This window comes from Podarcis raffonei, chromosome 1 (genome assembly GCF_027172205.1).
Source record: "Podarcis raffonei isolate rPodRaf1 chromosome 1, rPodRaf1.pri, whole genome shotgun sequence".
NCBI lineage: Eukaryota > Metazoa > Chordata > Lepidosauria > Squamata > Lacertidae > Podarcis > Podarcis raffonei.
Window position 1 is genome coordinate 92,619,107 of NC_070602.1, and position 26,361 is coordinate 92,645,467.

Consider the following 26,361-nt stretch of genomic DNA (forward strand, 5'->3'; position numbering starts at 1 on the left):
TGTCACTGCCTTGTAGTTTGAGCAGTGTGAAAAAATCATTTTACAATCAATACCTTCATAAAATGTCTTTGTAGTGCAAACACCATAGCTTTCAGCTAAACCTCATGTTAGTGAACTATTTGCTATTGCAGCTAATTGCTTATGCAATGTCTGTAAATCACAAGATGCTTCTGATGTACATGTGATCTCGCTGTAGGCAGAATGGCTGAATCTTCCAAAGCATAAGGGAAGCCCAGTTACTGACATAAAAGTTGGCAGCCCATGCAAGTTGCAGAGGTGGTACAAAGTCTCTGTTCAGAATGACTGTGTGGTGCTAAATTGCAGGAAATAAACCATGTTGCAAACCTATAAAGCTTCACTGGAAAGTCAGACAGGCAAGGGGAGGGGAAAAGAGAGAGAGAGACAGACAGAAACATTTTCAGTTTTGCCTTCAACCGCAAAGAGGCTGCAGCCAGCAAAGGAGCAGAATGTTAAAGTGGATGAGTTCGAGGCAACCAAAACAGATCAAGAAGAGAGTGAGTATGACCTGAACCCCTCCTTTTCCTCTTACATCACATTAGGTCAAGGGGATAATAATAGTATAATCATGATCAGCTAGTAAAATGAACTATTCAAACCCAAGTCTGTAAAGGTACAAACAGTGTTTCGATTCAATTTCTAATTAGGAGAAAGAGTGTTCTCTCCTTTTGAAGAAGCCAGATTTTATTTTGCTATTTGAATTAACAATTTAGGATGTAAATGTGTTGTAAGAATTTGTAGAGTGTGTAAATATGGTGGGCAATCATTTGTGTAAATGCAGAAAAACAGCTCCATGTTATAGGGACACGGTCACCAACATAGTTACCATTCAGTCCAGATTTCTAGCAATTGGGTGAAGAACTTGAAAAGATCAGAATAGACTTGTGGCAGAATAAACTTGCAAGCATTTTAAGTAGGTGTAAAGTTGAAATGGAAAGTGTAAATACTGTGATGTTGTGTTTTGTCAGCTTATTAGTAGAAGCTACCTAAGTGTTTAAGCGACGACCTAAAAAATAATTATCCATTCCTCTAGAATAAGCAGCTCCAGTCCACAGATTCCTTTTTAATATACTTATTTGCTTTCAAAGAGAGTATCAAGGAAGTGCTTCCTCAGACCACCCATAAAAGGGAATAATGGGTGTGGTGAAATGTTGCAGACATTCCCTCTTTGCTGCTGAGCAAACTGCCCTGCTGGGGTTATTTGCAGTCCAGCATGTCTTTCATAAATGGGAGCACTTGTGGAAAGTTTGAGAGTAGGGGAAAACATAGCTAATGTTGATTCCCAGCTAGCTCTGTCCATTTCGAACTAGCTATGTGCATATGCCTGTTTTGGGTGAGGTTCATATTTACACTGGCATTTTACAAGCCAAACCCTGATAACAGTAGTGCATGCACATGAACAACCTGGCCCAAGATTCCTATTTACTAGAAGCTAGTGTGTGTACCCTTTTCCCCTCAACAGCTCCACGCTGACACTGTAGTTTTTTGTTGTTGCTCACTCATTCATGCATAGAGCCTGTGGGTGCATTCAGACATGAGGATTATTGTGTTAGTTTTCCTGGTTATAATGCTAGTGCTTCTGTCCCAGTTTCTAACATTCAGCACCTCCACATGACACTAAATTCCATTCATAGCAGAAGGTGTGGTGTGACACAACAGCTCATATTATCCAACATGTTTCGATCCCCCACCTTTTATGTGCGTGTGAGCTTCTGTTCCCCCATGCTCCCCCTACGAAATTTTATGCTGGAACACCATCCCAAATCTTATCTCACAATTTTCTAAGTTAATTGGTTAGCCAGCTGATCTTTTTGTGGAAGCCATTAACATGGAAATGTTAGCATTAAACTTCCACTAGAGTCCACTAGATTTACAGAAGGGGCTTTTATATTGTGTGAAAGATTGAAAATTATCAGGTAAGGAAACATTGGGGAAACAGAGTAAAGTGCTGTGTGAACACACCCTGCCTTACCTCTAGCCCGTTAAATAATATTTTGGATTTGGCCACTGCTTATATAAGGCTGTTACACAAAAATAAAATATTGTTTTGGAAATATATATTTAACTTACTTTCCTCTTTCATTTTCTTCATTTTGACGCTTGCTTATAAAGTCCTTAAGGCAAGCAGGGCATTTAATAAATAACTTCAGGCATATATCCCCCGGTTAAGGAATGAGTTACTCTCGCAAATCATTTACATCTGCTAAAACAGGGATATTATTGATAGAAAGTGACAGGTGAAAACACCAGGAAAGGTAATTTACAATATATATTATTTGCATGCTCTACACTACAAATTTGATCAAAGTGCTAACAATATTAACTTTGTAGTGACACATTGTTGCCTTAATCTTTTATCAAACAATTTTATAATTCTGTAACAGCTACTGTAACAGTAACAGATACCGTTATTAAACATTTCCGCAAATCTCTCTTAAGACGCTAAAGAGAAGCTATTGTTTATTTGAAGATTCAAGGTTATCCCAAGAATATTATCGCAGGCCATGCAACTTTGTGTGAAAGCTTGGCTGATGAAAAGAATGGTTCAGATCATGCATTGAACCAATTTTTAACAAAGGTTTTACTCAGTGATCCCTTCTGGGGTTTTGGTTTTGGAACCTCTCTACTGTTTGAAGCATTTACAAGGTTTCTAGATGGGTGAGAAAACAAGCTGTGGGTCTAGCTAGGGAAAGGGAGAAGAAAGGAGAGGCAACTAGGCTAACAAGCCGTTCTAATTGTACATTCTAATTGAACATTTGTATAAGTTTGGTAGGATTCATTAGCACTTGCTTCAGGTCAGATATGTGCACTGCTTTGTATGCTTCAGAGACACTGTGACTCTGAGGAGGTTTTCATATCAAAAGGGTCTCTTTCAGGCCACACAGAATCTAATAATAACTCATATGGCAAGAAGTGGCAGTGCATCCAGGATTCTGCCTTCACATCCCAGGGAGATGGACAATATTCTCATGACTTTGGCTTTTTATTTCCCTCCTGTCTGTAAGATGCATGTTCTTGTTACAATTGTTTTAGAAATAACGGATGTGATCGTTTCATTGTTACTTGTGCCTCAGTAAGAGCAAGTATAGCATAGAGGTTATGGTACTAAAATGAAAGTACTAGGAAGTATCTAGTTCAATCCTTATCTCTGTTAATGAGCTCACTAGGTAGCACTAGTCTGTAAGCATATATACACCTACCTTCAAGGAAATCTTATTGAACTCAGTGGAGCTTATTCCTGAGTAGACATATACGCTATCATTCCTCTAGTACTATGGAAATACTTAAATATGATAGCTTTTATGATCCATTACCGTGATGTATTAGAATCAAAATAGCCTCGATAATTAAAAGGTCTGCCCTTAAAACTAGCAGTCCTAATATTACTTGACAAGTAAACAGCATGTATATTTTACATATTACAAATAATATTTCCCCATGGGGGGGAAAGATTTGAGGAATTTATTCAGGACAGTGGACGACTGGGGACGCTTATCAAACAGTATACAATGAGGAAGGCATTTTTTTGTAACATATAAAATATACAAGCTTTTTCCTCTTCCACACACCAACATCCTTTGATACAACCAGAGCATTGGTAAAGTACTAGTGCATAATATTCCAAACTCTTTGAGTCTAAGGAAGATTATTTCCTATCCGAAGCACCCTTTAAAAAAAGCCCACCCAACCTTCTATTGGGGGAAAAGGAGGAGGGATCACAATCCTGTATTCTGTGGAAACAGAATTCTGAAATTTGATCTAGAAAGGCAAGTTCTTCCATTCTTTCCTAGATGTGGCACAGTGCTTTTTCGCTTGTTTTCCAGAGTCTTATGAACGGGCCATTTATTTCATGGCAGATTATTAAAGGGAGCCGATCAGAGGGTGAATAATATGTAACTAGGCTATCACCACTCCCTAAGCAAGCACATGATATTCACTGTCCTAAGCTTTAAAGCATACAGCTTGGACAGATAGTAGATCCTGGAATGGAATCCATTCTCAAATTTTACTTTTATGCTTATCATTCTTCTATATAATATGGGCTTTTTCACATACTCCCCCATGAGTTACTATGACGACTGCCAGAACATAAAATAACAGCTTTCAGACAATATGGGCACTGCCTTACAAAGTGTTTCTGGCTCATAAGAGCTGAAGTGATTGAAGTGCTAAATTATTCATTGTTGTTCAAAGAGATTACCCACAGATTAATGAACTTTGAAAATTCAGGACTAGAATAGACGCCCCAGAGAAGCACGGAGAAAATTTCCAAAAATGGTGGTAATCAAATAAAAATGTGTGCAGTAGATGTATTTGCTGTGTTAGCGATGCTGCTACATGCTGAGTCTGGAGGTGTTGATGTACAAACCCACTGTAATAGCCGTGTGTGTGTGTGTGTGTGTGTGTGTGTGTCAGGGAAGAGTTAGAGTTAGAAGATTCCAGTTTCCCAGAGGGAGAAAGCATTCCCCAAGGGGGGGAGGAGAGCAGTGAATTGAAGAGAAGAGAGCAACAGGAACAACAGGGAGGGACCGGCTGTTCCCAGGAAAGGCAAGGGTTAAGTTCTAGCTCAGATTCGGAGGAGGGGAGATACAAGCCAGCTCTAGCCAGGAGGTTAGAAAAAAGAGCGGGAAAGCGAAGGAAAGGGCGCCTTCGCCATTTTGAGAGTGGCTGGTCACGGAGAAGCAGAGCTCAGAAGGTATCTGAAAGAAGTGACTCTGAGGAATATTATTTAAGAACCGTTTATAAGAATGTTTTGTTAATACACAATAAAAAGTTTTATAAAAGAACAAGAAGCATTTGTGTGGTGATCTGAAGAGGACAACGACCAGTCCTGACAGTGTGTACATGTGTTCGTGTGTTTATATATTTTTATATAAAATGTACAGTGGAAAGCAATGCAGTGTGTAAAAGATTTCTTAATTATGTTCATTTTGAACATAATTAAACTGACAAATCTCTCCTTGACTCAGAGTTGTTCTCTTGGACATATTGTTCAGGGAATTTTGCTTTGTGAAGCAGGGGACATTCTCTGCTGAGGTTTGCTCTTCGTGATAATTTTGACACAGAAGTGTGTTTGTCAAGATAAGGAGATGCAGACAAAACTCTTCCTGACAAGTTGGGTCACTATCCATCATTTTGTTTTATGAATATACTGCAAGTTGTGAGAAGAGTGTGGAGAGACCAGGCATACGTACAAGTTGTTTAAATAGTTCCAGAGTTCTAGAAGTCACTCCAAGGAATTGAACACACTTCAATACAGGTTTGATTATTGATGCTATCCTTAGTTCTGGTGCTGTATAATTATTTGGAGACAATAATGTGCATATGGTGATTAAAAGAGAGGTGTATTATTTAGTGACCATCAGAAGAAATCTGACCTGGTCATGGGGTCAGCAGAGATATTGCTTCCTCATCAATGAACCATAATAGACAACTGAGAAAATATATCTATTAATGTGTTATATCTTGTACAAAGCTGCCAAAGTTGCATCTGCCTTATATATATATTAAATCAACTTCCTGTTACCAAATTAGAAGCAACATGTATAGAAGGGGGGGGGGAAACATGATTTATTAAAAGTATGATGTTCTGGAAACCATATGCAGAGCATTAAGGATATGTATGTGCCGATGCAACCTGTTGGAAATCTGGTTCCAATTGACCTACCCAGCCATACAACAAATGATTTGTATTGACTTTCATCATTAGAACAAAAAATGGCATGTATTTACTAATAATAGAAGTTGCCAAGTCTTACCTTCTATCGTTGGTTGCTAGTAAAGTAAAGTTACTGCTGTTTATTTTGAGGAGGAAAGACTTTGGTTGCTCCTGAATTATTTTGCTGGCCTAATCACTCATTTATATTTTGTGACAGAGTGTTTTGTTTTTAATCTTAGAAATTCAAAGAATAATAATTGAATTAGTTGTATGCAGCTGAATGCTTGACTGATTCACAACAGCACTGTGTAGAAGTTTAGAAAAATATTCTAAATAGACATACAGTAGTACCTTGGTTCTCAAACGCCTTGGTACTCAAACAACTTGGAACCCAAACACTGCAAACCCAGAAGTAAGTGTTCCAGTTTGCGATCTTTTTCGGAAGCCAAACGTGCTCATTTTTGAGTGCCACGCTTCCGTTTTGAGTGCCACACTTCCATTTTGAGTGTTACACTGACGTCTGCCTGTTTTTGCTTTTTATTTTGCGTTTTTTGTTTTTGCAGCTCTTTTTTGTTTTGTTTTTGTGACTGTGTGGAACCCAGTTCAGCTACTGGTTGATTGATTGATTGTGTGACTGCAGTGCATTGTTTATTGCTTTCATTTTATGGATCAATGGTCTCGTAAAGATGGTCTAGTAAAATTCATGTTAAACTGCTGTTTTATGGGTTGTTTTTGGAAGTCTGGAACGGGTTTTGCATTACTTTCTATGGGAAAGTGCGCCTTGGTTTTGGAACATTTTAGTTTTGGAACGGACTTCTGGAACAGATAAAGTTTGAGAACCAAGGTACCACTGTACTAAAACGCAGAGCTCTTTTACTATATATGGGATCAAGTTTCATTCTTTCTGTCCCTTCCCAGCTTCTTGCCCTTGGCCTCAACTTCCTGGAGCCTGCCCCACCCCCAGTAAAAATATTTCAGAGGGCAGGGCTTCAAAGATCAATGTGGACTTTTTGAACAAGGCTTGCACTGATCAATTCCAGAATGAGGAGCCCTTGCATGGCAAGAGTCGTATCATTGCCAGACACTCCAGTGTGTACTATACAGTGGTACCTCTGGATACGAACGGGATCCGTTCCGGTGTCCCGTTCACACCCTGAAGCAAATGCAACCCGCGTCTACGGGTCATGATTCGCCGTTTCCGCGCATGCACATGACATCATTTTGACCATCTGCGCATGCGCGAGCAGTGAAACCCGGAAGTAACGCATTCTGTTACTTCAGTGTCACCGCAGAGCGCAACCTGAAAGCGCTCAACCTGAAGCAACTTCAACCCGAGGTATGACCGTACTGTTCTACTTAGTGGTGTCTACAGGCTCAGTCCCATTTCCTTAACCTTGAAAGGTTACCTTATGGCATCAAGCTAATAATTGTCTTTAGCATCTGTTCACACACAAAAATAAGAAAAGAAGGGATGTACAGTATATGCACTGTCAACTGGGATAACTTTTCTACCCCACCTGCAGACCAGTAATGTGTTAACAGAGCTACAAGTGCTATGGGAGTTTCCTCTGCACCCAGAGCCCCGCTTCTAGCATTCTTTTATTAGAGGATTGCAACTGTGATGGGATGGAATATGAAAGCTACTCAGATTCCTGCTGTTCCACAGCAACTTATCATCCATGACTACAGAACATAAATTACTTCCTTGAAACACCCTGATACGTATGGAAAGCTGTGTCGTTCCATAATCCATGTGAAATCTCCTCCCAATCATGCAAAGTTCAGACATCTGCTAGTTATTATGAGCTCTGTCTGCTTGAGATGATAATTCATAGCCATCAGTGTGTTTGTGTATGTAGAAGTGGAGAGATATACTTCAAAGTGTTACTAGAATTGTGTGCTTACAAGGTTTGTCGTTTCCTGTGTTACTGATTTCCTTTGTTAATGCAGATATAGCCAACAGCTTTTGAAACTACATTGTGTTATGGGTCATAAAGGTGTGGTCACAGTAGAAGCAGAACAGGAAGCTGTGGGAAGAGCTCAACAAATAGCTTTGTTTTACTTTTTCCAAGCACATGAAGAAAGACATAAGTTAAATTTCAGCTATGCATTCATCCAACCTAATAGGTGGGTGTTACCCATGAAAATGTTGGAAAAGAGAGGTAGTCTTGAGGCATCGTCAGAATTGAAGGGGACAGATCAGCTTTCAAATTTGTCATGGAAACATCTTGTCAACCCAGTAACAATGACGTCAAGTTGATAAGACAAGTGTTAGTTTGTTCAGAACACACCTGTTCAACAGCAGGAGGGCAAGGTACAGTGGGTTTCACATTTTTGGTGCACTGCTATGATTGTGTCTCGGTGATCAGTTTTGTTTCTCTCCATTGTGGCTTGGATCACTGTACTGAGATAAAAAAGTAGTTAATAGAAGACTTTGATGGGGGAAATCTTCTGCAAAATTATCCATCTTCTCTTTTGAAGTTAGTGATATTAATATATGCAGTCTGCAGTGAATTTTCCTTCCTCTTTATTTTTACCCTCTTTGCATGTGAGCAAAAGCTTTTAATTTCTGTAGCCAATGCAAGATTATAGCAGATGTTAGCAGATGGTCATTGCAGCAGGGTCATAATAATTCCATCAGAACTGCAACTTGATGAGAATGATTTTTTTCTTCATATTATTTGTTTTGTGTTTTAGATTTTTATCTAATACAGTAGTCAACTTATATAGATTTAATAATGAGTGAAAAGTTGTCTCTGAAGGTACAAGGAGTTGATGTAGGGTTTGTTTGTTTTTGCATAATTTGCACAAATAATGGAAAAGTAGCTTGGTCATATGAGTATATAATAATAGTTTTAAATACTACATGTTACAATGTAGTAGGTAAACTGCATGAGTAGAAATGGGAGATTACTATAATACAGTATACATGAGGTGGAAAAAGGTATGCCTCTTGATGATACAAAGCATGAATGGATATAAGATTTGGAAAGAGAAGTGTTGAAAGGTATTGAAATTAATTTAGCCTGAGAGCTAAATTAAGACATCAGGTGTCAGATGGCATTACTATTAATGGGTTAACACCAAGTGGAAGCAGTACCAACCAGGACTCTCCTTGGTCAGTAACTAGAATGGTATCATACTGCTATTGATGATTTACCAAAAATCAGGAAATGGTCAGCCATAAGGTAGGTGGTAATTATCTACTAGCTTAGCAAGTGGTGACTGTTTTTTCGTATGTAATACTGTGTGGATATTGTCATTGTGTGGTTTAGTCACTGCACAATGCGGGTGGCGCTGTGGTGTAAACCACTGAGCCTAGGGCTTGCCGATCAGAAGATCAGCAGTTTGAATCCCTGCGATGGGGTGAGCTCCTGTTGTTCAGTCTCAGCTCCTGCCAACCTAGCAGTTCAAAAGCACGTCAAAGTGCAAGTAGATAAATAGGTACCGCTCAGCCGGGAAGGTAAATAGCGTTTCCGTGTGCTGCTCTGGTTTCGCCATAAGCGGCTTAGTCATGCTGGCCACATGACCTGGAAAAATTGTCTGTGGACAGACGTCGGCTCCCTCAGCCAGTAAAGCGAGATGAGCGCCGCAACCCCAGAGTCATTTGCAACTGGACTGTCAGGGGTCCTTTACCTTTACCTTTTTTAGTTTAGTCACTAGGTGGCACTAGACTTAGCAGTAACTGGGTGGCCTCAGGAGTTACCTCTTGCTGTTCTTGTTGGAGAGAGAGATTAAGGTATGTGGCTGGTGTGTCCTATAAGCCTCCCATGACAGTAACCATCACTCACTAGTACTACACAGTTATACTTGGTACGTACATTTAAAATTTATCTGCTATTGCTAACAAAAAGTTATTAAGACAGTTAAGTCTATTGCATTGATAATATGAATAATTTAAAAATAGTGGTGTGAATTTTTAGATTTCTGAAGAATGCCAAGAAAGGCAATGGTGATACACACACACACACACACACAGTGTAGTCAGGGAAAGCAAAATCATGGGGTGTGTTAGCAAAATAGTTGGTTGTTCAAATTTCACAGGTGTTGTCTGTCTTTGAGAATGAGACCCTTATTTTGTCAAAGATAAAAAAAACCTTCATTTGCATATAAAAGCTGATGGTCATTGTATAGAAATTTGGGGGGGCCTGGTTGATCCTTGATTTGTCAAGGATCTGGGAATCTATTCACATCCTTTGCTGACCCTTTTCTTCCTGTAGTGACTTTCCACCATGCTTTCTTTGATAAAGGCATTATAACTCATCCCCTAGTGTATTACCTAGAAATAACTTCCAGTAAAATCAGTGGGATGTACTTCCACTAAATGTGCTTAGCATTTATAGAAATTAAGGTTATAGTCCTATACACACTTGCTTTCGAGCTGAACTCAATGTGACTTACTTCTGAACAGACATGCATAGGATTGCAATGTGAATAGTGCTGAAGGATAGAGAGGGAAACCAGTTTATTTCAAATGAACATTTTAGAAGTGATAGCTGAGAACAGGATAGGGAACCTGTGGCCCTCCAGGTGTCATTGGCTTCAGCTCATATCAGTCCCCACTAGCATGGATAATTGGGATGATTGAAGATTGTGGTGGTCACAAGTTCCACATCGTTTGCCTAGAATAATGAAGTAATTCTGTGCTAGTTTTGCTGTGCGCAATTTGAACACGCCATTGTGAATCACTAGTAACAGTAATCAAGACCATTATTAGGATAGGACTGCTGGCATACTGCTTTGGATTTGGGGGTGCAGAAAAATACTGGTAGGGTTCTCCCTCTCCTTGCCCTGGTGACTATTGTAGTAGTAGTAGTAGTAATATCCTGCCCATCTGACTGGGTTGCCCCAGCCACTCATTATTTTTTTCCAATTTGCACACCAAATTAATAAAATTAGAGTATATTGACGGGGATTCATGCTGTCCACAACTTTGCCTATTCATTAGCATGCCTTTTCTATGAAGCTTTCCCCATTCCAAATCAACTAAGGTGGGGAAGGAGAATGGGGTAGTGGTTTCTCAGCCACAAATGGAACAGATCAGGAAGAAGAGCCATGAAAACGAATGAAGTGTGGCATTGTGCCCCTGGTGTGCACATACTGTACTTTCAATCAACAGAGTAGAGGTGAACAGGAAAAACGAGTTGCTCAAAATCGCTAGCCCAGAATGCTTCTTCCATTCTTCCATTATTATAGGAAATTTTGAAATGTTTTAAATCATGAGTTTCATAAGAATAAGTGCACACATAGAGTGAGGTGTCTGCATTCAACACCTTCTAAACAGTGAATATTAACAGGTGTATCCTTAACCTGAAATTATTTAGATTACTTTTCTGCAATGCAACACCTGTGAGATTCCATTTAAATGGGGGGGGGTGCAACTGTTTGCCCTCAAAACTCCAGTATTGCTCCCCCCCATAAAAATAAGAAATCTCTGGTGTTGCTAAATCCCTCTATATTTCTATATTTCTTCTCTGTAGGATCAGTCCAGTGAACCATTAAGTTAAATTTATTCCAATCTTCCCTTGAGTCAAAGCTGAATGTTGAATTTACAGTAACTGTGCCTGAAGACAGTCAATAAAAATGAAAAAAGCAACAGTAAGATTCTTAAATGGAGAGCAACCTAAAAAAAATGGCAAAGATTGAAAGAAGCCTCTCTAGAAAGGGGCAAAAAGGAGTGTGACTTCAAGAGCCATCTGGTTTATACATAGTTTGAATAATCCCTTCCAATTAAGATTAAAACCATTTTCATATAAAACATCTGTTCTCTGATTTCAGCATTTAGAAGAGGAAAACACCAGGGAATAATTTGAACCCATCCATCAGGATTTTATTTTATGCATTCAGAACTGATATTTGGTTTCTTAAGGTGATGCTGCCAAGTATGTTCAACAATGCTTATTATCTTAGCAGTATCAAACAAATAAGGTTTTTATTTCAATGTATTTTTCACCTTGGTGGAGTGGGATATTTACAGCTATCATAGTGAACTGGGCTGCCAGTGGGGAAAAACCCTAATCCAATAACTTATTTTATATAGAGATGAATAGGAACAGAGGTTTATCACAGTGAAGCCCCATGCAAAACTGAACTATTCAGCCGGGCAAAGAGTGTTTTATTCTAAATCCAGACCACATTTTAAGATTACTATCCCAAGAATAATGTGGCAAATGTTTGATGAACCCACCACCATTATTGTCATATTTGGATGGTCATTGAATTGAATTCCCTGTCCCTGCTCTTTTTTTCTTTCTTTTGTAAGAAATTTGTGTGCTTGTTTACAAAAAAATGAGGAGGAAAGATTTTTTTTACCTACCTCTTCTTTCTGCTATCCAGCAAATGGTAAAATGCTTGTTAGTGTTTCTGCTTTGCATTTACAAAAATGTGCCATGGAAACTTAAATACCTATTGGCAGCAAAACATTATACTGCAAGGTAATGATTCACCCAGGGTTAGGCTGCTAGGGAACAACCCGAAGTTCCTTGGGAGGGTGGCTGAGGGGCTGCTGCAGACTTTCTGCTTCACCAACAGAAACTGAGTGAAGAAGGTAACTGCTGGAGACTTCCATGGTGCAGCAGTAAAAAGTTCTGTGGCCTGTGATGCTCTAACAATAGTAGGAAAACAAAAAGGGCATGTTGGGGTGAATCAGAGACCTTTGATCCACTGGATCAAAATCCCACCTGTTCCCCTGACATGCCCCCAAGAAGGGAGAAATACTATGCTGGCAGATTTATTTTCTCATGCACTGGAACCAAGGGAGGGGATTTTAAGAATAAAACAGAGATGAAAAGGGTGGAAGAGATACCACATCATTGACGGGCCCAGCAGGGCTTTGCCTACTGTCAGGCCCGAGTCAGGTCTGGGCAGGCAGCAACAGGATCTCTGACAGCTCCAATGGGGCTGTGTTGGCTGAAGTGTTCTCCTCTGCAGGCAGCTACAGGAGATGTCATCTCTGCTGGGAGCTAAAGCTAACTGAAGCCTTGTACAGGCTGACAAGACATGGAGTATGGTAGGTCCTTGAAGCAGCTGGATGGCTGTTTAAAGGCTCTTCACTATTTTGTAGTCTTTTGACTTCTATGAGGTTCTTCTAGGGACTCATCCTCTGAGTCAGAGCTCTGTCTTCCAGATAGGAAGGCCCTCAATAAGGCACTTGTAGTTCTCCCAGGGAAGTGGTCTGAACATTTTCCTCATCAGAGTCCTCCATGGTGTACTGCAAGGTCATAGGTCATGGTAGGCTTAGAAAGTGGTGCATCCTCTGTTATGGAATCTCCCCTCCTCCTCTAACATTGCTCTTCCATAGTCTTAATTAGGAGCAGTGACTAAGTGATTAAGGGCCAGCTGAGACAATCTGGAAATGCTATGTGCCGAATAAGGCAGTGGGGACCCACCTGTAAGTCTATTACTACATGAGTGTCGTGGCTGTTCACCAGTAATGCCATGTTTTGGTAATTAATCAGTTAAAACCTTTTGATAAATTGAAAAGGTGTTTCCAATTAATCAGGGAGCAGATTTTAACTCTTTCAACAATTATTTTATGTGATATGTTTAAAAATCCATAGGTGCCTTCTTAGAAGAACAAAGGGTGCCTGATACAACAGATGTGTACATAATCTAAAAACAAATAATCCAATTTTTTCTGTCTGACTTGCTACTTTAGATGCAAATATATGCAAAATTCATTAAAACTCAGTTGACCAACTATGATTTATTTATTCAAATGACAGGCCTCATTCAAATGACAGGCCTCTTCTTGGAAGCAACAGAGCACACCGTCTCCACCAAGGAGGAGACAGGGGACTCCCCTGAGGAGGCTAGTTCACCAACACAGGAGCCAGATATATGGAGAAACGTGACTCAAAGAAGTAGGAGGCCCAGGGTTCGCTCTGATTGTTTAGAAATACGCAATCGCTTTGAGGTCCTTTCCCCTAGCATGGAAGACGAAGAGCAGACTCCATTTGAGGATCTCTCCCTCATTACAGTCGATCAGGTATATGAAGACGAGCAGCAAAGTCAGTCCTCAGGGAATGTGCAGGCGACCTTGGAACGGACAGCTCACGGAAGAACCCCGACCAGACCTAAGAGGAGGCGTGTAGTAGTGATAGGGGATTCCCTACTGAGGGGAACAGAAGCAGTGATCTGTGGGCCTGACAAGATGTCTCGGGAAGTGTGCTGTCTCCCCGGGGCTAAGATCCAAGATGTAACTGAACGACTGCAAGGAATCATAAAACCCACTGACAAATACCCCTTCCTCTTGGTTCATGTGGGAACCAATGACACTGCAAGCAATAGCCTCCAGAAGATCAAAAGAGATTACGAGGCTCTGGGCAGGAAATTGAAGCAATTAAATGCACAAATTGTCATCTCATCTGTCCTCCCAGTTGAACGACGTGGCCCAGGGAGAGAGGGAAAAATAGTGGAAGTGAACAACTGGCTTCGCAAATGGTGTAAACAGGAACGGTTTGGATTCTTAGATCACGGAATGCAGTTTCTTGAAGATGGACTTCTGGCAAGCGATGGGCTGCACCTCACAACGGTTGGGAGGAATGTTTTTGCAAAAAATCTCAGAAACCTCATCAGGAGGGCTTTAAACTGACTAATGTGGGGGAGGGAGACAGTGCTCCTGAAGGTAGGAGTCTATCAATTGATGAAGATGATCATCCAAATGTCATAGACCGAATGGAGCAAACAGCACGCAGACCTAGTGGTGGGAGGAAAAAATCCTTAAATAAGAGACACGGGGGAATGATTAATGGACTTCAATGTCTGTACACTAATGCGCAAAGCATGGGAAATAAACAAGATGAGCTTGAGCTCTTGGTACAGCAAACTAAATATGACATAATAGGAATCACTGAAACCTGGTGGGATAAGTCCCACGATTGGAATGTAATAATGGAGGGATACAATCTATTTCAGAGAAACAGACCAGACAAGAAAGGAGGAGGAGTGGCGTTATATGTCAGGGATGTGTATACCTGTGAAGAGATCCAAGATTTAGAACCTCAAAGCCAAAGTGAGAGCATTTGGGTCAAAATTAAGGGAGAGAAGAATAACAGTGACCTCACTGTGGGAGTTTACTATAGATCCCCAAGCCAAACGGAGGACATAGATGATGCCTTCCTGGAACAGATGGCCAAGCATGCAAAAGGAAGGGAGATAGTAGTAATGGGGGACTTCAATTACCCGGATATTTGTTGGATGTCAAACTCAGCCAAGAGCATAAGGTCAAACAGATTCCTCACTGGCCTTGCAGACAACTTCATTGTCCAGAAAGTGGGAGAAGCAACAAGAGGAACAGCCATTTTAGATCTGGTCCTAACCAATGTTGATGACCTGGTTAGTGGGGTAGAAGTGGAAGGATCATTAGGCGCGAGTGATCATGCTCTTCTGAAGTTTACTATACAGCGGAAAGGAGCAGCCAAGCATACTAGGACTCAATTTCTTGACTTTAAGAAAGCCGACTTCATAAAACTTAGGGAAGTGCTTGGTGAGATCCCATGGACAGTAATACTAAAAGGAAAGGGAGTTCATGATGGCTGGGAGTTTGTTAAGAGGGAGATAGTAAAAGCACAACTTCAGGCAATACCAATGAGACGGAAACATGGAAGGTGCCTAAAGAAGCCAGGGTGGCTATCTAAAGAACTTTTAACTGAGTTAAGATTAAAAAAGGATGTGTACAAAAAATGGAAAAGGGGGGAAACCACCAAAGAGGAATTCAAACAAATAGCCAGCACGTGTAGACACAAAGTCAGAAAAGCTAAAGCACAGAATGAACTCAGGCTTGCTAGAGAGGTTAAAAGCAACAAAAAAGGCTTTTATGGGTATGTTCGTAGCAAAAGGAAGAACAAAGAAACAGTGGGGTCACTCAGAGGAGAAGATGGTGAAATGCAAACAGGGGACACAGAAAGGGCTGAACTCCTCAATGCCTTCTTTGCCTCAGTCTTCTCCAATAAAGAAAACAATGCCCGACCTGAAGAATTTGGAGCAAATGATTCAGCAGAGGAAACACAGCCCAGAATAACTAAGGAGATAGTACAAGAATACTTGGCTAGTCTAGATGTATTCAAGTCTCCAGGGCCAGATGAACTGCATCCAAGAGTATTAAAAGAACTGGCAGATGTGATTTCAGAACCACTGGCAGTCATCTTTGAGAATTCCTGGAGAACAGGCGAAGTCCCGGCAGACTGGAGGAGGGCAAATGTTGTCCCTATTTTCAAAAAGGGGAAAAGAGAGGACCCAAATAATTACCGCCCAGTCAGTCTGACATCGATACCAGGGAAGATTCTGGAGAAGATCATTAAGCAAACAGTCTGTGAGCACCTAGAAAGGAATGCTGTGATCACCAATAGTCAGCATGGATTTCTGAAAAATAAGTCATGTCAGACTAACCTGATCTCGTTTTTTGACAGAATTACAAGCCTGGTAGATGAAGGGAACGCAGTGGATGTAGCCTACCTTGATTTCAGCAAGGCATTTGACAAGGTGCCCCATGATATTCTTGTAAAGAAGCTGGTAAAATGCGGTCTTGACTATGCTACCACTCAGTGGATTTGTAACTGGCTGACTGACCGAACCCAAAGGGTGCTCATCAATGGTTCCTCTTCATCCTGGAGAAGAGTGACTAGTGGGGTGCCACAGGGTTCTGTCTTGGGCCCGGTCTTATTCAACATCTTTATCAACGACTTGGATGATGGACTCAAGGGCATCCTGATCAAATTTGCAGATGACACCAAACTGGGAGGGGTGGCTAACACCCCAGAGGACAGGATCACACTTCAAAACGACCTTGACAGATTAGAGAACTGGGCCAAAACAAACAAGATGAATTTTAACAGGGAGAAATGTAAAGTATTGCACTTGGGCAAAAAAAATGAGAGGCACAAATACAAGATGGGTGACACCTGGCTTGAGAGCACTACATGTGAAAAGGATCTAGGAGTCTTGGTTGACCACAAACTTGACATGAGCCAACAGTGTGATGCGGCAGCTAAAAAAGCCAATGCAATTCTGGGCTGCATCAATAGGAGTATAGCATCTAGATCAAGGGAAGTAATAGTGCCACTGTATTCTGCTCTGGTCAGACCTCACCTGGAGTACTGTGTCCAGTTCTGGGCACCACAGTTCAAGAAGGACATTGACAAACTGGAACGTGTCCAGAGGAGGGCAACCAAAATGGTCAAAGGCCTGGAAACGATGCCTTATGAGGAACGGCTAAGGGAGCTGGGCATGTTTAGCCTGGAGAAGAGGAGGTTAAGGGGTGATATGATAGCCATGTTCAAATATATAAAAGGATGTCACATAGAGGAGGGAGAAAGGTTGTTTTCTGCTGCTCCAGAGAAGCGGACACGGAGCAATGGATCCAAACTACAAGAAAGAAGATTCCACCTAAACATTAGGAAGAACTTCCTGACAGTAAGAGCTGTTCGACAGTGGAATTTGCTGCCAAGGAGTGTGGTGGAGTCTCCTTCTTTGGAGGTCTTTAAGCAGAGGCTTGACAACCATATGTCAGGAGTGCTCTGATGGTGTTTCCTGCTTGGCAGGGGGTTGGACTCGATGGCCCTTGTGGTCTCTTCCAACTCTATGATTCTATGATTCTATGATTCTATATGCACTGTTACTGAGGTACCAGCTTACCCTCATCCTGAGTATAGCCAGCAGTGCAGGGGTGAAGAACCTTGGGCACAGGGACTGAAGGTGGTCCTCAAGACCTCTCAGTCTGCTCCTCCATATTTGCTATTTACTTCAGTCTTAGTTAAGAACCTGAAGGTGACACATGACTTCGTTTTCCCCAGTATTTCACTGGTCACCTTCGCCATTCACCAGTATTTCACTGAATTGTGTAAAGTTTGAAAGCAACATATGCATTTTCATTTATTGTTGCAATCTGAATGTAAAGCTATAGTATTTGAATATGAACTATTATTTGCTTCCTGCTAAAGGTTCTGAGGACTTTGCAAGAGAGGCTCACACAGACTTGCTGATCTTAGTCTGATGTCTACAGCAATATGTGGCGTAAAAGAAGAAAAAGTAGCAAAGCATCGTGCCGTATAGACATCCCCAACCTTAAAACAATTCCGTGATAATCTTAATGAGCTGCTATTCTAGGGCAGTAGTTGCAAAGTCTTTCTTTCCTAGAGAACATTTACAAATTGTGCAAGCATATCATCCCAAGCTGTGTAGCGCATGTATGTGCACAGGCTGCCTACATCAGTCCAAAAATCAGCAGAGTCAGGTTGTAGATGTGGTTGTCTATTAAGGTTTCCTGTTGTGCCACAATCTGCCCAAGCAATCTGGAACACTAAAAGGTGCATGTTATCTAAACACAGAGAAACAGATTTTCTTTCAGCTACTATAACTGCATGTTTCCAGTTACTGTTGTGGTCTCTTCCACCTGTTGTAAAACAACTGGATTTCTCTTGGTCTAAAGGACCATAAATATACGTATCGTATGTTTTTAAGCAGAGGTTGGAAGGCCATCTGTCATGGATGCTTTAGTTGAGATTCTTGCATTGCAGAGGATTGGACTAGATGACGCTCGTGATCCCTTCCAACTACAATTTGATGATTCCATAATTCTCTGGACATTTTCTCTTCTCCTTTGGTAGCAACAAAACCAACTGAATCTCACCCTCCCTCCCATCTCCTTCTTTCCTACCTAAGAGACCTAGACCAGGAAGGAGGTTTCACAAGTCCATATTTCTTTTAATTCAAACAGCTCTTGGATCCCAAAGTGTTTTGAGATTTCTGTATTCAAGAAATCAATGAGGCCTCCTAAAACTAAGTAAAGTGGAACTGTGTTTAATGTGGAATGTGGGGATACTGCCCAAAATAGCGTATTTGTATGATTTCTTCTTCCCCTGTAACATGTAGTATCCCTTACCCCATATATGGACATCATCACGTTCCCCGCCTCCACAATATCAACACATGGTAAGTGATCATATGCATTATAAGAAAAATGGAGATTCATCATGGAGAGGTGTTTTTGTTACCATTCCTACACATTATGCATGATATAGGATTGGTGACAGAAACAGTCGTTGCATGTTGAGCTACATGCTGTGTAGGATCACTTAATATATGTCAACAATGTGGAACAGAGAAGGGGAATGTGATGTTGACAGGGCACAGGGTGGGTGTCCATACAAAGACAATAAAATATCATGCAAAAATACCTTTGGCAGCATCCCAGTCCTCTGCATAAGATATATCTGAACATTTTTAGGAGGACTTTTTTCTGCTTATAAAGGAATAGCTTTAATTATTCAAATGTTTGGATAGCTCTCTGGCCTGGTACACATAGGCAGGGATGGACAAAAGTGACTGGTGCCATCTGTTTTAATAGGAGGGGAAATACAATTCATAAACTACGCAGGAAACTTTTTGTAAACTGCACAGAGAACAATACATCCTGCCCTTTCCTATTCACCCAGGTGGGCATGACAACAATACTGAACAATGTGCAGTTGAAATTCAACACGTGGAGAGAGATGAGTTGACAGGACTCCGTTTTCCACCCCCACCCTAAGTTGTAGACATAAGTTAATCATCATTCTCTATCTTTCTCACTTTTCTGCTCTCTGAATTTCATAGTGACTAAAACAGGCTTTCATCCAAGCCTGATGGGCAGAAGTTTCCTAACAGAAATGGCAGTTTGTTTAGTATTCAGTGAAGATGTGTGCTTTGTTTAAATCATCCTGGTAGTGTTGAATGTTGTGAATTTTGTTGTTGTGTGTTAACAGTGTTTCCTTACTCTGAATTTCTTGAGCTTTTCCCCTAATCTAACCAATTTTTCCTAGATAAAGAATAGATAAAATCAGTTTGTGCTATAGAGGAAACATGTCTCTTTAAGAGAGTAGTGCCAATTCAGTCTCTCAATATTTTAACAAAACCCTGTCACAGGATAGTTCAGTATTGCCCATCCAGTGGTTTTATGGAGGAGGCTTACTGGAAAGGTGTGGTTAATCTGATTGCTGTGATGGACTTGAATAATACTCTGTCATTATGAGCAATGATTGGAACTGGAAGCAAATATATATGCTTCCAGATCTATTGAGATATTTTCCCTTACATTTCCATATTTAAATATGGAAAAAGAAAGTCTAGGACTGGAGTGTCATCTTTTATAGTTTTTCTTCGGCTCAGTCTTCCATATTGATGTACGTAGATCAAACATAACGTTATAATATTGCAGAGAGCCGAGTGCCACAATAGTAAAGGAGGCATGCCACCTACAGATAGGTGCCTCATGGAAAATCAAGTATCATTTTCCACATGGGACTGACGTAAGAAGCACATCGTTGTAGTTTAAAAGGCTCTACCAGTTTCTGTTAGCATTGTGGAGCAGCAGAGAGTGGAACCAGCACTTTGTGTTTCCTTGTTCTTGATTTTATTGTGAATCTAACTGCACTCCACAACAGTGTGATAATTTTCCTGAGTTTCTACAGCATCGATAGGGAACCCATGGCTCTTCAGATATTGTTGGGCTACACTCCCATCATCCTTTACCATTGACCATTCTGGGTGGGGCTAATGGGACCAGGGCTTCAACAACATCTGGAAGGTCTCATGTTCTCCTTCCCAGTTTTATATATTTGCTCTTAAATCAGCTACCAATTTCCCCCCGCCCTTTTATTGTTTGCCTTTGCTCACATAAATGTTCCCTCCTCCTTTTATTGAATGCAAACATGTGGTCGCTTTGTGAAAAGCTGTTAAAGAAAATTAATAAAACTTAATGAGGGAATTTATTACAGAAATAAGGAGACACAAATATATTGCTGGAAATGGTACTAACACATTTACCTGAGAAATATTATATTCTCAAGGCTTAACTTTTATCCGATGTTACTCACGTGTATGTGTGAGTAATAACATGCAGCCTTTTTTTAAAAAAGGTATATTATAAAACAGTACTTGGATTAACATTGGAGAAGGAGACTGTCATCCTATACAAAATTACCTGGGGGAGAAAGCCCCACTGAACTCAGTATTCTCTTTTAAGCATTCTGTTACAAATAAATGAAAGCCTGATGCTTCTGGCAAGCCTACAAGCAGGTCATGTAGGCAACAGTCCCTCAGCAACTGGTATCCAGTGGCAAATTATCTTTGAACATAGAAGTTACTGCTAAGAACTATCTTAGCAGTGTTACTTGAAAACAAACAAACAAACACACACACACACACACACCCCAGGACAGCTTTTAAAAAATGTTGTCCTTTGAACTACGTACTCCCTTCAAATGTTGCTGGTCTACAGTTCCCATCAGCTCTGGCTAGCAGGGTCAATGGTCAAGGATGATGGATATGACCTAATCCTTTTGTCCTACTCCTAGGATTCTAGATAACTTGCATGCATGATTCCATTTTGAACACTAACAATGCAGTCCTAAGGTTGGTGGGGAGATTGAAGTTATTTGAGCCAACAGGGCAGAAAAATGGACAAAAGAATGATCTTGTGTTTGTCCATTTCTGGGTTTAATTTATTCAATTTATATTTTCCTTCCTATTGGGAACAGAGGAGAGTGCAAGGGAGATTTAGGCATGCTTAGGAATTACAGGGGCATGTCAGGGGCCTGGGATGACTATATCCTTCAGATCTTAGTGGTTTCCCATACCTTCCCCATGCACCCACATCAGTTGGGCCTGGGGATTGGAGGCTTCAGTGGCAGCGACAGGGAAGGGGAATCTGACATTGAACTCCCTCTCCAACATAAGAGACCATAGGATTGCCTCATCATTAATATAATACATTGTACTGCCCCAAACCTGCAGTATTATACATTTGTTAATATAGGGGGGAGGCAGTTGCAAAGTTATTCCAGCAAGTAGCTCCGCTAGAAGCAACCTTATGTCCTTGATCAACTTCATTGGAATTCCTCTGGCTATACTCCCACTGTGATGGAGCCATAGCTTGAGTTCTACCTCAAGTGACATTTTAACAAATGAAAAAAGATGAAAAGGACAAAGAGTCTCTGCCTGGTAACAATATATGAGGGTCAAATAATACAAATGCTCCTTAAGCACCAGAGTTCAGGAGTGCTCTCCCCGTGACCCAAGCGGTTTTCGCTACTTCAAAGGATTAAGAGTTTAATAAGTTATTGACAGGAGCTATGTCACAAATTGATTTTTATGTTAGCCCCTGTCTGAGGCATGGGGTCACAAATAATTGATGAGGAGGCTTTTGCAGTTTACTGTACTGTTCCTTAGATAAGAGTAGCTTCCCACAAAGCCACTAGAGGATCTAGAATTCAGCAAAATGCCAAAAGCTGCAACCAGAAAATGGAAACCCTGCTGGTTGCCCAAAATATTCATTCATTTAATCATTAATTCATTCAAGTTGTGTACCACCCTTCATCCATAGATCTTGGATAAAATACAAGATGAAAATGCAGAATACATGATAAAAACGGGGGAGCCACAAACCAATAAACCCACCTCTTCCCACAAGCACATTTAAAAGGGAATACCATGTTAATATCAGCCCAAGGCCTGGTTGAAGAGGAATGTTTTCGCCTGGCGCCTAAATGTATATAAGGAAGGCGCCTGTGCCCCTTAGCCAAGGGAAACCTTACACTGTCCTTAAAAGCTTGTTGAGCTTTTAGCAGACATTGCATCCATTTCCTCAAAGCTTTCTTCATTGCAATAAGGACTTCATTTTTGCAAAAATATCCAAAATATGCAATTTTAGGAATGATAATGAAGCTTATAAGGCTTTGTTGTAGAAAGCTAGATGCTATGCCTTTGATGTCATTGTGGTCATGTAGATTTCTAGGAATTTTGCCACTTGACTTTGCTTATTTTTCGTAAATTGTCCCCTCAGCATTTAAGGGTACTTTCCTCTTTCCTTTGAATCTTTACATTATTTTTTCCAAAAGTTGTATGAAGCATCTAGAGAAAGTTTGCCTCTGCTTTTGTAACATCTACCAGCCTTACTACTGTAAGCAGCAATTGATGGGTACTTTTAAAGCTTTGGTTGGTGCTGTCAGTTACTAATTGACCATCATATACACTGTCCGGGCATATCTTGTATCACACCCCCACCATTCAGTCCAAAACAGTCTAGCTTGATGCAGACATCCAGTTTGCCATTAGACAGCAAATATGGACATCTAGTGGTTGTGTGTTGCATTGTATGCAGACTATATTCTTTTTAAGGTGTTGAATTGAACCTGATTCTCTCGACTTTTTAAACGAACTACCTTTATTATCCATACAATAATAAATTATGACATTGAAATCCTTGACTGATGTATGTCAAGGCAGTCATAGTATTTTTTGCTATGCTGAAATCATATGAATGAGCTAAACTCATAGTTCACCATGTAACTACTACAGAGCCTTCAAAAAATGTAACTTAAGCAACTAAAACCAGCTAAGCTAATGGGCATCCTGGTTTGTTCAGAGTGCCTTATGATCCCTTAGATATACACTCCAAGGAAGTTTCAAGTCTGTGATGAAAATACAAGGCTAGGGATGGGTGGCTCGGGTCTATTTCTTGTCTATGTCACTTTTACATGTGTTCGTTCAGAAATCCATTCCATCACATTTCCATATTAATCTGTGAATTTTAATGCATAATTAAATATGTTTTCCTTAAAGTACTTATTTCTAAACATATTGTCTCTCAAAATGTGCATTTTAAAATGCATTTTGGTGAATTTTGAGACAAGAACTGTGTCAGAGAAATGTGAAGTTCAGTTGATAACTGGGTTCCAATCCACATATTAATCCAGAGTTACAGATCAGCTCAGTTCATGTCAGATTTCATAAAGATCGAATTGCTTAAGCATCCCCCTGAGCCTCCCAGCACCATCAGGCAATAAAAGTGGGGTTTGTTCACAGAGGAATGTGCTCTGTGCTGATTCCAAGGACCAGTTTAGCAGCCAATTCCAGATACTATCAAAGCACTAAAAAACCCCTCTAGGCATAAAGATAGGTCAGGAAGTAGTTTGGTTTGCAGCTCCCCAGGGAGATATACTGGCTTCACAGTTTGAGAGCCATTTTGTTCCTTGGTAGTCCTTCAGCTTTTGGGGCCAGCTAAGGATGATGGGAAGTAATATATGCAGAGAGGCAAGATCTTAAGTGTCTTTGCTGTAGAAATGGTAAGAAAACATTGATCTTAATGAGACCTAGTCAGTGTTATAAATAAAGGTCTAATCAATCTTCTGCTACATTCCTTTTTACCCAACTACAGAGTGATCTTTTGCTTAAGACCTTTCATAGGAAGATCCACAGAAAATAGTGAAGGAGAGGGAGCAGTCAGTAAACACATCTTTATGCAGTTGAGTACATGGATCAGGAATCCAGAAGCAACTGAGTGGGATGCTGAGCAAACAGTAACTGCCCTAAACTATTGTGAACATCAAACAGCATAGACATAGGCCAAAAAGAAAGAAAGAAAAGGGTTGCCAAGAGTTGGTAAAAAGAGTAACAAGGAAGCAGTGAAACGTAGAATAATAGAACTGTAGAGTTGGAGGAGACCCCAGGGTCATCTACTCCAACCCCTTGCAATGCAAGAATCTCAGCTAGATCATACATGACGGATGTAGGCTATTGATTCTTTTCAATACAGCTCCTTGCTGGGGGTGCCCATACAACTCCTTGCCAAGGATGTAAGGGACCCTAGGTAGGTCTTTGCCAAAGGCAGACCTTTCTTGAATGCCACAGCCATTACCTTTATCATTAGCCAGCTGTGTGGACTAACCTGTGGTCCTCCAGAGGTTGTTGGACTACAGCTCCCATTAGCCCTAGCCAGCTTAGCCGGTAGTTGGGAGATGCAGTCCAACAACTGAAGGGCTGCAAGTTAGTCCCTGTAGGCTACACACAGACTGGTAAGAGAATAATGAAGGCTGAAGCACATCATGCTTCAGCACTGCAGACATCAACAGTGCTTACCATTAGAGCTGAAGATATATACCCCCCCCCAATCAATATATACCATATTTGCTGTTGCAAGCATCTATCTGAGAGTAATTATGGTGTAAAATATATTATCTCGTTGTAAGGGCTTAGATTGACTTTTCCTTTTCCTTTCATCACTTCAGTTCTATTATTTATGGAAAGTTTATATTTAATGTTATTTTTGTTTTAACCATATGACATAACAAGGCAGAACAGAAATATAGAGAGAACACTGGCCGCCACTTTGTATCCATGCAGATTTGTCGTAGCCTTCCTGTTTGTTTTTTTTAAAGACCTCTCTTCCTTTGCAGCCAAAAACTCTGTACATGTTTTGTGAATTTGTTCAAAACTTAAGGAGGAAGAGGCGAGGGGACACGAAGGGACTCATGCCTCCTTATAGATGTACCATTGAACAATATAGCGGGGGAGATCCTCAGCATTATCTTCTCACCAGACAGATAGTGTTTTAGGTGTTGCATAAATTACATTTATAAAATGTGTTTCTGAATTTTGCCTTTTCCAGCACTCCCTTGCTGTTTTCTCTCCTTCATCTAATTCTTAGATGGCAAACTCTTATACCAAGTGCCTGCTTTATTTAATTCTGTAATGCACCATTTACACTGATGGCACTCTTTAGCTAACAGTGATAATAATAATCATTGTTTTCCCTCCCGTGGGGAGTAGTAGATGTCTCATGGGCTCCATCATTTTAAAAACTAGTGATCCTGCAATAAAGTATCCTTTCCCAGGAAAGAGATGAGAGATTCTTGGAGGCAGATTTAACATATAGTAATCAGAATCAGATGGTAACAGCATCTAACCACAATGGGAAGGCTAGTCCAGGCATATGTTTAAGCAAGGATACCTCTGTTTTGTGCTTTGCTGTCCCATGTCTGAGCACTAGCCAGGATGTGAAACCTACTTGGTTTTAACAGTGGAAAAAAACACTGAGCCCTCCCACTCTTTTGACTGAAAGCCGAACCACACATGATATTTAAAACCCAGTGATAGTATCTTATACCTTTAGAAAGAAAAGTGGGGAAATGCATGCATATGAGGAGTTGCATATCCAGTCAGGATCACACCACAGAGGAAGGAAGATTTCCTCCTGATTAAGTGACCCACAGATTTGAATCAGAGGAAACATACAAGTACCTGTATGAGTCCCATTTGCTTTGCCCTACAGGTATGTGGCTGAATCCCATCCAAAGCAACAGATTGGAAGCATCCACAATGGAAACTGTTAAACTGAACTATGTTTCTCAGTACAAGAGCCAATGTTACATGAAATATCACTGTGCCTTGTTGTAGGTGACTCACTTTTCCTCTTTTCTGTTTCAATTTTCTCCCCTTACAGCTGTCTGGAGGATGTGAACTAACTGTGGTACTACAAGACTTTATAGCCAGCCATAGTAGTGAGCTGAGTATCCAGGTGGGGCAAACGGTGGAGTTACTGGAAAGGCCAAGTGAAAGACCCGGCTGGTGTTTGGTACGGACAACAGAGCGGAGTCCTCCTCAGGAAGGGCTGGTCCCCAGCAGTGCTCTCTGTATCTCACATTCCCGGAGCAGTGTGGAGATGGACTGTTTCTTCCCTTCAGGAAAAGGTAGGCAGAAATTGAACAGGGCTGATATTCCCTCCACTGTTATTTCACTAGCTAAAATGAAGGGAGGATAAAAGTACAGATATTCATAATTTGAGCTGCCAGCCTGCTGTGGAAGTGTGCTGTCTGCACTTTTGATGTGCATACTTATCTTTTCACCTGCATCAGCCAAGAGAGGGTGGG

General features: G+C 40.7%; 1 protein-coding gene across 13 annotated transcripts in view; it reads left to right on the forward strand.

Moving 5' to 3' along the window:
- KALRN (kalirin RhoGEF kinase) overlaps positions 1-26,361 on the forward strand; it is a 488,570-nt gene that overhangs the window by 375,473 nt on the left and 86,736 nt on the right. For all 13 annotated transcript variants that reach the window (XM_053404286.1, XM_053404179.1, XM_053404188.1 and 10 more), the window contains one exon: positions 25,935-26,181. In XM_053404286.1, the coding sequence (XP_053260261.1) occupies positions 25,935-26,181 (247 nt within the window). The remainder of the gene's footprint in view (positions 1-25,934; positions 26,182-26,361) is intronic.